Source organism: Chlorocebus sabaeus, chromosome 8 (assembly GCF_047675955.1).
Source record: "Chlorocebus sabaeus isolate Y175 chromosome 8, mChlSab1.0.hap1, whole genome shotgun sequence".
NCBI lineage: Eukaryota > Metazoa > Chordata > Mammalia > Primates > Cercopithecidae > Chlorocebus > Chlorocebus sabaeus.
In genome coordinates, this window is record NC_132911.1 from 27,612,951 (window position 1) to 27,626,205 (window position 13,255).

General features: G+C 42.2%; 1 protein-coding gene across 1 annotated transcript in view; it reads right to left on the reverse strand.

Moving 5' to 3' along the window:
• Window positions 1-7,355: 7,355 nt before the first annotated feature.
• The window catches only part of NUGGC (nuclear GTPase, germinal center associated), a 59,794-nt gene continuing 53,894 nt past the window's right edge, over window positions 7,356-13,255 (reverse strand). The window contains exons 18-19 of the mRNA XM_073018017.1: window positions 11,272-11,362; window positions 7,356-7,633 (exon numbers count right to left, since the gene is read on the reverse strand). Of these exons, the coding sequence (XP_072874118.1) occupies window positions 7,488-7,633; window positions 11,272-11,362 (237 nt within the window). The 3' untranslated portion in view covers window positions 7,356-7,487. The remainder of the gene's footprint in view (window positions 7,634-11,271; window positions 11,363-13,255) is intronic.

Below are 13,255 nucleotides of genomic sequence, written 5' to 3' on the forward strand. Positions count from 1 at the left end.
AACTAGCCAGGCAAGGTGGCGGGCGCCTGTAGTCCCAGCTACTCGGGAGGCTGAGGCAGGAGAATGGCGTAAACCCGGGAGGCGGAGCTTGCAGTGAGCTGAGATCCGGCCACTGCACTCCAGCTTGGGCGACAGAGCGAGACTCTGTCTCAAAAAAAAAAAAAAAAAAAAAAAAAAAGATCATGGAAGGACCATTTAAATAGAAGCAATTCATATAGAAACTAGAGGAGTTCAAAAAAAGAAAAAGAAAAAGAAATAAGTAAATGGAAGCAATTCGAATACATATGAAAAATGTTCAATGACACTAACAACCCAAGCAGTGCAAGGTGGTACTTTTTAAAATCTCATCCCATTAACCTGCTGCAGAAAAGGGTAACAACCACTTTTGGTGAGGGATCAGTGACACAGCAACTCTCATCCCTGCTCGTTAACGGACAGTGTTTCTGGAAAAAGAACTTGAGACTTTAAAATGCTTTTAGACTCAGACCTTGAATAGAATTCTTAAAAACGTATCCAAAAGAAAAATAAAGTCATTGATAGGGACAGAGATTTGTATCTAAGTATATTCTCTGTGATGTTATTTACAACGGAGAAAAACAGTACGATTTAAGTGTCCAAAAACAGCACAAAGGATAAATAAATAATACGTGTATATAGGAAAATACTGTGTAGTCATTTAGAGCTGTGTTTCAAAAAAAAAACATTGTTTTCCCTGGCACAATCCTGCCACCGCCCAACCTTCTCTCACTCTAGCCAGTCTCCTCTTTCCTGGGGAGATGAACCTGCTAGGATTTCAAACTCACCACGGAGCCCTTGGAGCACACTAAGAATCACAACAAAAGACTTTTGCTTGTAATTTTAACCTATTGATCCAGCAGCCCTTTTTCCTGAATCTCCTGCTTCTGGTTCCTGAATCCTCTTGATTCTACCTTTGGCTTTTCAGGTTTTTCTTCTTTTATTGTATCAGTCTGAATTTCTGTCCTGGATTTATGTCAGTTCTTCCCCTTTTGTTCCACTCTGCCAGTGCAGCCTTCCTGACTGACAGCTCTTGGTTGCATTCTTCAGGCAGTTAACACACAGCCCCACTGCCAGTGCCAGCTCTGACTTTCTAAGCTCTGGCTGGAGTTAACTCCTTGGCTTCTGATACCAAGGAGTTAATTTTATTTGGTGAAAACTAAGATTTGGAGCAGAGAGATGTAAATCTAACATGATCTTAGCCCACAGCCCTCACTTGTCTCACGGGTTATTTAGAAGTGTGTTGTTTGGTTTCCAAATATTTGAAGACTTTTCCAGATTTCTTTTTGTTATTGACTTCTAATTTAATTCCACTGTGTCAGAGAACATACTCTGTATGAGTTCCATATTTTAAAATTTATTGAGACTTATTTTATGACTCAGGATATGGTCTATCTTGGTAATGTTCCATGTACACTAGAAATCAATGTGCACTCTGATATTGATTACAGAGTATTCTATAAATTTAAATTAGGTAAAGTTGGTTGATATGCTGTTCAAGTCTTTAATATCCTTACTGAGTTTTTCTACTTGTTCTATCAGTTTCAAGAGGGAGTATTGAGATTTCCCACTATAATTGTGGATTTAGCTATTTCTCCTTTGAGTTTTATTAGTTTTTTGCTTTGTGCATTTTGAAACTTTGTTAAGTGCATAACTAAGATTATTATGTCCTCTTGATGAATTAACCACTTTATCACTATGCAATGATGATCCTCCTTATCATTAGTAATATTCCTTGCTCTGAAATGTACTTTGCCTAATATTGATATAGAAATTCTGTCTTTAGATTAGTATTTGCAAATATCTATCTTCCATCCTTTTACTTTTAACATATTTATGTCTTTATATTTAAAGTGGGTTTCCACTAGACAACATATACTGAGGGCTTCTTTTTTAAAAATCTAACTTGGTAACTTCTGACTTATTTACTTAGTGTTTTAGACCAATTACATTTAATGTGTTTATTTATATGATTGGGCTTAAATCTACTACCTGGCTATTTGTTTTCTATTTGTACCTTCTATCATTTTTTTATTTCCTATTCTTTCCTCTCTTTTCTTGGATTATTTGATCATTTTCAATATACATTTTATCTCTTTAAGTCGTTTGCTAGATATAACTCTCTTTTTTTTCTAATGGTGGCTCTAGGGTTTCTAGTATCTATCTTTAGCTTATCACAGTTTACCTTATACATTATATAACTGTGTATATTGTATAAAAATCTTGCAACAACATACTTCCATTTCTCCCTTCTTGCCCTTTGTGCTTTCGTCACACATTTAAATTCTACATGTTATAAACTCCACAATGCATTGTTATTGGTTTTGTTTTAAACAATCTTTTAAATAGATTTGAGAAAAATAAGAAAAAGTATTTTATATTTGCCCACATATTTACTATTTTTGGTACTTGCTTCGGTATGTCTGAAAAGTCTATTTCACTTCATTTTTGAAAAATGTTTTTTGCCAGATGAACAGTTTTTTCCTTCAATTTTTAAAGAGGTTACTCCACTGACTTTTGGCTTACATTGTTTCTGAGGAAAAGTCTGCTGTCATTGTTTTTATTCCTCTGGATGTATTATCCACCACTGCCTTTGCAGCCTCCCCCTCACCCCCCTCTCCACACACCCAGCTGGTTTTAAGATTTTCTCTTCACCACTGGTTTTCAGCAATTTGATTATGATGTGTCTTGGTGTAATTTTTTCTTATTTTTCTTTTGCTTCAGAGTCATTGAGCATTTTGGATCTGTAGGTTTATAATTTTTATCAAGTTTGGGAAAACCTCAGACATTATTCTCTTAAATATCTTTTCTTATATCCCCACCTCTTTACTGTTCTTCTGTGGTTCTAGTAACATATTTTAGGGTGCTTGATGTTTTATTGATGCATTGTTCATTTTTTTCCTCCTTATGTTTCATTTTGGATAAGTTCTATTGCTCTGTCTTCAAGTTTACTTATCCTTTCTTCTACCCTACCTAGTCTGCTGTTAATCCCATATAGACACTGAGACTTTTTAAATTTCTCCAAGTTCTTTTTGAGTCTTAAACTTCTTCCATTTCTCTTCTCATCGTGTTTGCGCTGTATTCTATCTTCTTGAGCATCTGGAGTAAATTTCTTACAGCAATTTTAATAACCTTGTCTAGTAATTCTATCACCTGAGTTATTTCCGGGTCTCTTTCTATTGACTTTTCTCATCATTGTTCATATTTTCCTGCTTCTTCATATGCCTGAAAGTTTTTGTTTTGATGCCATACATTGTCAGTTTTCCATTGTTGAGTGCTGGAATTTTTTATTCCTAAATGTTTTCATATTCTGTTCTGGGATGCAGCTAAGTTACTTGGAAACAGTATGATTCTTCTGAAGTTTTTTGAAACCGTTATTAGGTGGATGCATAACAGCCTTTCATCTAGGACTATTTTGTCCCCACTACTAAGGCAATACTCTTCTGATCAGTCTACTTGATGCCTCACGTGTAAGGTCTTCCACTATCATTAATCTAGCTTGAACTGAGCTTTGGGGACTTTTCTGCCTGCTTCATTCCAGTGGTTTTTTCCTCATTTTTGATAGTTTCCTCACGGGCATAGGCTAATCAGTACTCAGATAAAGAATCAAAGGAGACCCACTTCACTTCTCTGTAGCTCTCTGTTCAGCTCTCTTCTCCATGGTAATCTTCCCTGTGAATTCTAATCGCCTGACTCTTCAAATTCTGATGTCTGTCCGCTAAACTCACGGAGACCACTCAGTTCCTTTGGGGCTTCCCCTCCCTATGCTGTGGCCTGGAAACTCAACCAAGGCATAAGATAGGGCATTGTAGGCGTCACCTTATCTCTCTCCCTTCTTTCAGGGATAACTGTGTTGTGCTATTTTCCCATATCTAAAAATTGTTGTTTCATAATTTTCATTTGTGTGTTGTTGTTGTTGTTTAGCTAGAGGGTAAATCTGGTCCTGTTACTCCACCATGGCGGGAGGTGGAAGTCCTCTACATCCCTCTCGTGAAATATGAAAAGTGAACTATACAAACTGCCATAGAACGCTATGTGTTTAGAAGTTTAATATGAAAAGGAACCACTGAGACCTAACTACATGGCTAAATCCCTTTTTCTCCTACTTAGGCAAAAGATACTACAACTAAAAGAAAATAACTTAAAATCCTAGAATTTCAAAGGAGCAAAAGATGTTTTAATCATCCAGTTCATCTCTTTCCTTTTGCATATGAGGAAATAAAATCTCAGAGGTGTTAAGGAATTGCCATATTAGTATTGGTCAGAGCTGGGATCAGAACCCAAGTTTCCCAACAGACAAACCACCAAACCATGTTATTTCCATTCTGCCCATAAACAATACTGACTATTTATCAAGTACTATTAAGTACAATGTGTCCATATTTTGTAAGCATTATCCTAAACTTCCTGACAACCCTAGTACTATCAGGGTAGGTACTACCATTGTCACCATTTTACAGATAAATTACCTGAAGCTCAGGGGGTTTTAATGATATGTCTAAGACAGCTGTTCTCAAAGTATGGTCCCTGAAACTCTTCTGTGGGGTCTGCTGGGTTAAATTATCTTTATAATAATACTAAGATGTTATTTGCCTTTTCTACCATGTTGACACTTGTACTAAAGGTGTAAAAGCAAAGGTGGGTAAAACCACTTGTACCTTGGCATGAACCAAAGCAGTGGCACCAAACTACATTCAAAACTCTTGTATTTTTCACCATCATGAACTTGCAGGGCTTTTAAAAAGCCAGTTGGACTTTACAATGTTCTAAGTGAAACAGTATATTATTAATTGCATTAATTATGGACACCTGTGTAGATGTCATTTTATTATACTGTAGGACAATGTTTGTCATCAATGATGAGCTTTTGGGGAGGAATGGAATTTTGTAAAACTTATATTTTTCACTGTGAGCTTGACAGCTTCCCAATACTTCAAGACTTTCCTGATGAGATTGGTGAAGACACTAACAAAATGATTTCGTGGTGTTATACAATAAAATGCACCAACATTTGAAATATCTGCTTAACTCAGTGAATAAATATTTTCAAGATGAGCAATGCCTGATACCCCAAAATCATGCATTAGTAAAAAAATTCAAAGTACAAAATCAACCAATGCATTTTAATGTAATGTAATAGCATTTGAAAAATGTTCACTGATAATGCTTTCAGATTCCACACTGCATATAACTTTTAAGAAACTGCCATCTGCCTTCGTAGAATCAAAAAAAATCCCAAAATTACCTGAAAAAGCTATTAAAATACTTCCTTGTATTCCAACTGTATATCTGTGTGAGACTGAATTTTTTTCATATACATCAACCAAAATGACATATTGCACCAGAGTGGATGAAGAAACTGATGTGAGAATCCAGCTGTGTTCTGTTAAGCCAGGGAATAAAGAGATTTGCAAAAGTGTAAAACAATGTTACTCTTCTCAGTTTATTTCTATTTTTTTTGAAAATAGCTTTTTACATAACAATGTGTTATTTTTTGTTAACAGGTAATGGGTTTATTATTATTACTCCTAAAAAACTTAGTAAATAATTACTTACATTTTCTTCTATTTAATTTTGAATAGTCGATATCAACAGACATAACCCACATAAACAAACGCTCCTCAGGGTCCTTTAAAAGTGAAGGGTCCTGAGATCAACACGTTTAGGAAGTGCTGGTCTTAGATAACACATCTGAGAAGTGGTGAAGCCGGGTCTATGTTCATCTGGCTCCCAAACCCATTTTGTTTCCAGGATACAATGTTGTCTGCCTCCTTACCCAAAGTCTCATCAGTATTAAAATGAAAAACAGAATTGGATTCCTAAAAGCTTTATTTTGCAATGTTTTCCATAATACTTAAGTTTTTCAATGTTTAGATATTTTTCTTCTTTGAAGGATGAATTTCTTTTTATGGCTTGTTTTATATCTAGAAATGTTTTTTCTATAATGTTTAAGTTTTTATGTGTGTGTGTATGTGTGTATATATATACACATATATATATTTTTTGTTTGTTTGTTTGTTTGTTTTTTTGAGTCGTAGTCTCTCTCTGTCATCCAGGATGGAGTGCTGTGGCGCTACCTTGGCTCACTGCAACCTCCACCTCCTGGGTTCAAGCAATTCTCCTGCCTCAGCCTCCCAAGTAGCTGGGACTACAGGCACATGCTACCAAGCCCGGCTAATTTTTTGTATTTTTAGTAGAAATGGAGTTTCACTGTGTTAGCCAGGATGGTCTCATCTCTTGACCTCATGATCTGCCTGCCTCGGCCTCCCAAAGTGCTGGGATTATGGGAGTGAGCCACCGCGCCCAGCGATGTTTAGATATGTTTGAGGAAGCAAAAGTTTCTTGTCCTAAAGCTTTAGAACTCCATTAGGTATTGAAGATGACTCTTTTTGGGCTATAAAATAAAATGTAGTAAACATACTAGTTTTATATTGCATACAAAGTCCAAATAGTGGACAGAAGTCCTCTATTAGATTTCACAAAACAGAAAAAATTCTAAGCCAGGCACGACGGCTCATGCCTGCAATCCTAGTGCAAGAGACTGAGGTGGGAGAATCATTTGAGGCCAGGAGTTTGAGACCAGCCTGGGCAACAGAGCAAGATGCCATCTCCACAAAAAATTAAAAAATTACCTAGGTGTGGGCCGGGCACGGTGGCTCACGCTTGTAATCCCAGCACTTTGAGAGGCCAAGGCAGGTGGATCACGAGGTCAAAAGTTCAAGACCAGCCTGGCCAAGATGGTAAAACCCCATCTCTACTAAAAATACAAAAATTAGCCAGGTGTGGTGGCGCATGCCTGTAATTCCAGCTACTTGGGAGGCTGAGGCAGACAACTGCTTGAACCTGGGAGGCGGAGGTTGCAGTGAGCCGAGATCATGCCACTGCACTCCAGCCTGTGCGACAGAGCAAGACTCTGTCTCAGAAAAAAAAAAAAAAAAAAAAAAAAATAGCAGGCTGGTGGCCTGTACCTGTAGCCCCAGCTGCTCTGGAGGCTGAGGCTGAAGGATTGCTTGAGCCCAGGAGTTCAAGGCTGCAGTGAGCTGTGATGGTGCCACTGCACTCCAGCCTGGGCAACAGAGGTAGACCCTGTCTCTTTTTTTTTTTTTTTGAGACGGAGTCTGGCTCTGTCACCCAGGCTGGAGTGCAGTGGCCGGATCTCTGCTCACCGCAAGCTCTGCCTCCCGGGTTTACGCCATTCTCCTGCCTCAGCCTCCGGAGTAGCTGGGACTACAGGCGCCTGCCACCTCACCCGGCTAGTTTTTTGTACTTTTTAGTAGAGACGGGGTTTCACTGTGTTAGCCAGGATGGACTCGATCTCCTGACCTCGTGATCCACCCGTCTCGGCCTCCCAAAGTGCTGGGATTACAGGCTTGAGCCACCGCGCCCGGCCCTGTCTCTTAAGAACAAAAAAAGTAATTCTAATTCTCTGGCTCTGGGCTTATTTTTCATCCATTGAGACTAAGCCCCAGGAGTTACAGTGATGTCCCAGGGGGGCCAGCCTTGCTGGGGGATGCCCTTAGGAGGAACTCTTGCATGCCCTTCCTCAGCCGTGCATTCTCCGCAACCTCCCTCAGGCTTCTGTGCAGCTTCTCCATCTCCTTGTATTCACTCCCGACATCTACAGGAGAGCAGAAAGCTCACATCAGGACTTGGCGTCCGTTGCAGAAACATCTCCAAAAAGCAAATCCCCCAACAATCCTGTCACTTGTCCCAGAATATGGATCTGGCGTAGTGCTTACAGATCAGACATCAAAGCAGGTATTCCTCCTCTTACTGGAATGCTGTCTCAGCATGGGGTCACCCTCAAAAGAAATACAAACCTACCCATAAGAAAAACCCTGAGAAGTCACTGAGTCTGTATTAAGGCCTCACAGGCATGTGATATACAAAGCACATTGCACAATAACACCTCCCCTAACTCCTCTCCAGGCGGCTCCCCCTCTTCCCCCCACCCCAATCCCTATCCTCCCAGCACAACCCATTCTCAGTGAATGTTCTCTCTCTGGCATCTCAGGTTTTCATCCCATGATCTTCAATCAGATCATGTTCTCACAATGGTTAGTTTTATGTGTCAACTTGTCCAGGTCAAAGGGCCCAGACACCGGGTTAAATGTGAGTCTGGATGCCTCTGGGAGGGTGTTTTTGGATGAGATTTACATTTAACTAAGTAGACCTCAAGTAAAGCAAATGGCCCTCCCCGGTGTGGGTGGACCTCAAACAGCCAGCTGAAGGCATGCATGGAGCCAAAGGCCAGCCTCCTCCAAGCAGGAAGGGATGATCCAGTGACATCCTTGGGCCTTTGAGATGGAGTTTTGCTCTTGTCACCAAGCCTGCAGTGCAATGGCATGATCTTGAATCACTGCAACCTCCACCTCCCAGGCTCAAGTGCTTCTCCTGCCTCAGACTCCCAACTAGCTGGGATTACAGGCACCCAGCAGCTCGCCTAACCAATTTTTTTTTTTTTTTTTTTTTTTTGTTTAGTAGAGACAGGGTTTCACCATGTTGGCCAGGCTGGTCTTGAACTCCTGACCTCAAGTGACCCACCCACCTCAGCCTCCCAAAGTGTCAGGATTATAGGCGTGAGCCACTGCACCTGGCCAAGCCTTGGTTGGGCCTTTGTCTGCAACATCGGCTCTGCCTGGTTCTGCAGGGATGGCCTCTGGACTCGAACTGCCTCTCTTTCTGGAGTCTCCGTCCTATGGGCTTCCCTGCATCAGATTTTGGGCTCACCAAGCCTCCACCATTGTGTGAGCCAACTTCTTAAAATAAATCTCTTCCTTCATCTATCCACACATCCTGCTGGTTCTGTTTATCTGGAGGATGCTGACTAATGCAGTCCCCTTTGAAGGGACACTTCAGACTGAGCCCTGAATGCCTTTCTAATCCCCCCTGGCTTTCTGTACCCCAGAGGGTGACTCAGGCTGACTGGCCCTGAGCCTGGCCAGGGATGGGCCTCATGAGCAGAGGGGAGTTAGGACCCGGAGTCTTTTTGTTCTGTCCCATACCTGCAAGGCCTCCCTTCTCCCTGCTGCCTCTGAAATCAACCTAACCTTTGAGGCTTCCCCCAGGACCCAGCTTCACTGAAGTTTCCCCGTGTCCCAGCCCTGAATAAGCACTCTGTCTCTGAACTTCAAGAATAACGATCTGAAGTCTGACTGGGTTCTCTCCCTCAGGACTTTGCTTAAGTGTCACATTCCCAGGGAGACCTTCCTTTACCACCCTGTCTCCTACCCCAGCATCCCTTCTTCCCTTTCTCTGTTTCGCCTCCCTGCCACATATCTCACTTATTAGTTTGCTTACTGCCTGCCTTCCACCACTGGGCTGTGAACTCCATGAGGGTGGGGACTCTTGCCTGTATTGGTCACCACTGTGTCTTCAGCACCCAGAACACTGCCTGGCACCCAGGAGGTGATCAGAATTGTTTGCTGAGCGAATGCAAACTCTCCAGTCTAATGATGCACATTCTTACACATCTTGTCTTACCAACCAGGTAAGGCCCTGACAACAGGGACTGCCTTTTAGATTTCTGTATAAAGCATGCCCCCCACCCTCGACATGATGTATATTTGTTGTCGATGGTGAAGAGAAGGAAATAGGCTTAAATTATAGCAGGTACAATTGACATCAAACTGAGGGGAGCACCTGGTCAAGGTCTCTGTGAGACCTGGTCAAGATCTCTGGCAAGCGGGAGTTCTTTAAAGAAGGCACATTGGAATGACTAGCATCTTAAAACTTAGATTCCCATAGAGGCCTGGACAGAAGGTCGTGAGAGTCCACTACATTATAGTGTGAGGGTGTTGTATCTCCTTCCCTGGAGTCCGTTAGGATCAGATTAGAGGTCCATCTAACCAGCCATAAATGGGGCATAAAGATTCTCAGAGAGATGGAGAAGTGCAGAACAGATCTTTAGAAGCAGCCATTGTGGCTGTGACTTTGGGAACAGCTCTGTCTACTTTCACCCTGGCAAACTCGATGGTATCAGATCTATTCATTTCAGCAGGCAACTATGGATGTGGCATAAAATATAAAAGGCACAAAATATACAGAGTGCAGAGCAAGGCTCCCACCCTCTCCTACCCTCCAGCCTTCTGGTTCCCCACCCTCTCCTACCCTCCAGCCTTCTGGTTCCCCACCCTCTCCTACCCTCCAGCCTTCTGGTTCCCCACCCTCTCCTACCCTCCAGCCTTCTGGTTCCCCACCCTCTCCTACCCTCCAGCCTTCCGGTTCCCCACCCTCTCCTACGCTCCAGCCTTCCGGTTCCCCTCTTTAGAGGCAACAAGTACTGTCAGTGTTCTCTGTAGCCCATGGAGATTTTTATGCACATAAAAACATATACATATGTATTTCCTTTTTTCCACACTCACAAATGGCAACATATCATGTACATTTACTCACTTTGCTATTTTCCACTTTGTAATATCTTTGGAGATCATTTCATACCACTACCTACAGAGCTGCTTTATTTTTTCTAACAGTTGCACAGTCCTCCACTCGTTGTGTATTTAATTTAATTTAAGCAGTGCTTTACTTACAGATATTTGAGTTGTCCCCATTTTTGACATTAGAATGTTACCCCGAATAACCTTGTCTATATGCCACTCTCCCCCCATATAAGGATATCTGCAGGGTTGCTGCGCCAAATGATATGTGCATTTTAAATTTGGCTAGAAATTACTTACTTGCTTTTTCTGCCAGTTTACCGTCTCCAGTTTATACCGGGGGCCTGATGGAGCCCATGGCCAGAAAGGGACATGGTTGCCTACACCAACATCCACAGCTGGGGCCGCATCCCCAGGCTGCAGGTGGATTGAGAGAAGTCTTTCTCCACCGTCACCAGACCATGAAGTTCTTCATAAGGAGGCATCAACTTAAAAGAAAGGCCTTATGGAGATGGCAGGGCAGAGCTGTGGATTTAAATTAGCCGCTTTCCAGCTATGGGATCTTGGGCGCATTTCCTAATGTGAGTCTCTATTTCTGCCTCTGCAAAATGCAGCAACAACATCCATCCCTGGGAGCTAATGTGAGAATTCAGTGAAACCATGAGCACAAAGCCTGAGTATAATGCCTGCTCTCAGCTGGGTGCTGGGCAAAGGGTGGGGCTGTCGTTATCGTTATCATCATCATCATCATCATCATCATCTCCATTCCTTGCCCTGCTAATTCTTCCTAACTTAATACCTTTAAATTCAGGAAGAAGCAACCACAGCCAGGGCTGTCTGCACAATCACCCTTTATGCAAAGCTTTGGCGTATTTACCTGCAAGCTCCTTGTAGAGGCCATCCCCCTGGGATGAAGCAAGGGTTAGCATGGTGGCGATGCTGCCCCTCACCTTCTCCACGATCCCAGTCTACGTGACAAGGACATTCAGTATGTTAGGACGGTGCAGCCCAAGGAAAAGTGAATCTTATAAAAGGGACCCCACCCAGTCCCCCGGCCACAGAAGGTACTGACTGGGGTTGTCAAAGTAAGGCTTTGCAACCCAGTTGCAAAATGGTGAAACAGTTTCGAGGACATTAAATGGCCCAGGAGGCAACAAGACAATATTTCTGTGGGCTCCCTTCTGTATAGCATCTCCCTCCCCGCCTACAGACTCATGGGAGACTGAAGCTCTGGTGCCAGTTGATCAAATCAGGAGCTAGTGGGGACGCATGAAGGCATGGGGGAGAGAACGGCAATCGCAGAGATGGGAAAAGAGGGAAAGAGCTGGTCGCTCTCCCGCTGTCCTCTCCCCTCCATGCATCTGCTCACCAGGGAGATGTTTGCTGGACACTTGCTCTGTGCCACTCACCTTACCGTACATGTCTGATTCTTCCCAACTGCCTGAGAACTGTCTTCTTGCTACTCTTAGTCCTTTTATCAACTAAAACTCCTTTCTTCCCTCTTCTGTTTCTTGTCTTCCTTTGAAAAAATGTCAGGCTCCTTCCTCTAGCCTGGCAGAGTCTAGTTTTGAAACTGGATCTCCTATGCTTTTTCTTTAACATTCTAGATTCTAGATCAAGAGCCCTAAGTGTACATCTCAGCTCTAGGCATGGGCCTGGAACCTGTAACTCAAGGCCTCTAGGTTCCCACTTCCTTTAAGATTAGGGAATGAGGGATTCACAGCTCCTAAACCAGGAGAAGCAGTCACCTCACACTAGAGTGAAAACGAAGCAGCAAGCCACATTACTGATCAATAGATCAGAGACTAATCTGTATATTCAACAAAATACTATTCCAGTGTTTAATTTACAGGACTATTGCAAAGAGGTAATTTAAAAAAACAGTAAATCTTCAAACATTATGTATAAAAAGAAATTTCATCCACTATATAGAACTAAAATATTTTAAACAATTAAAAGTTAACTGGCATTCTGAAAAAAAAAAAAAAAATCACAGAATGGCAACACTCTACGGTCCTGCCCAGTTTTAACTTCCTATGTTTCTGTAATTTCAGATACATTTGTACATGGTCAATATACATGTTTTTTAAGCGACATTGTTTCCTGGGTGTCTTAACATCCAGTGTCTATGTACGCAATGGGGAAATGGGAACTGGCTTTGTGGAGTTCGGCCAAGTTCTTGTCCATGAATTTGTAGACTGTGATAACATGTTAAAGGATTGAAACTAAACTGCTGCTGGTGAACAAGATGCCTCTTAGCCTACTCCAAGGGAAATTACATGTGTTGAATTGTAAAGAATATTTTCCAAAACTGCAGAAGTGGTGGAGGAGAGGAGATTGGGCAGAAACAGGTTGGAGATGTTTCAAGAAGGCTGGTTCTGAGGTGGACTGAGATAGAAATGGGCCAGCTTCCTTGAGGGCTTGGGAGACAGGATCAGCCAGCCTGGGTTGTGGCAGAAAACGTGGAGCCTCACATGGCCAGGGAGGAAGCCCACAGTGGCATGGACTTCAGGGATCTCTACTACTTGGGGGAGAGGGGGTGGCAAGCCATGAGGCCCAGAGCAGAGGCAAGATGGTCCAGGTAGGCTTGGCAGAAGCATTTAGGTCCAAGGAAACCATCAGGAATTCTCTTTGGGGGTAGATAAAATTAAAGCTGAATGTGTGCTAGGTACCATAACTGACTGGCCTTGAGTAGTGTGTCAATATTTACTTATTGACATTTTATGTAGACAAGACATTTCCCTATTTAAACAATCTGTTTTGAGATCATGCTATTGTTGGACATGCTGGAGCCAGGCTTCCTTATCCCAAATCCAGCTGTGCATCTCCCTGGCTGTGTGGCTGGTTGATACAACTCTCGC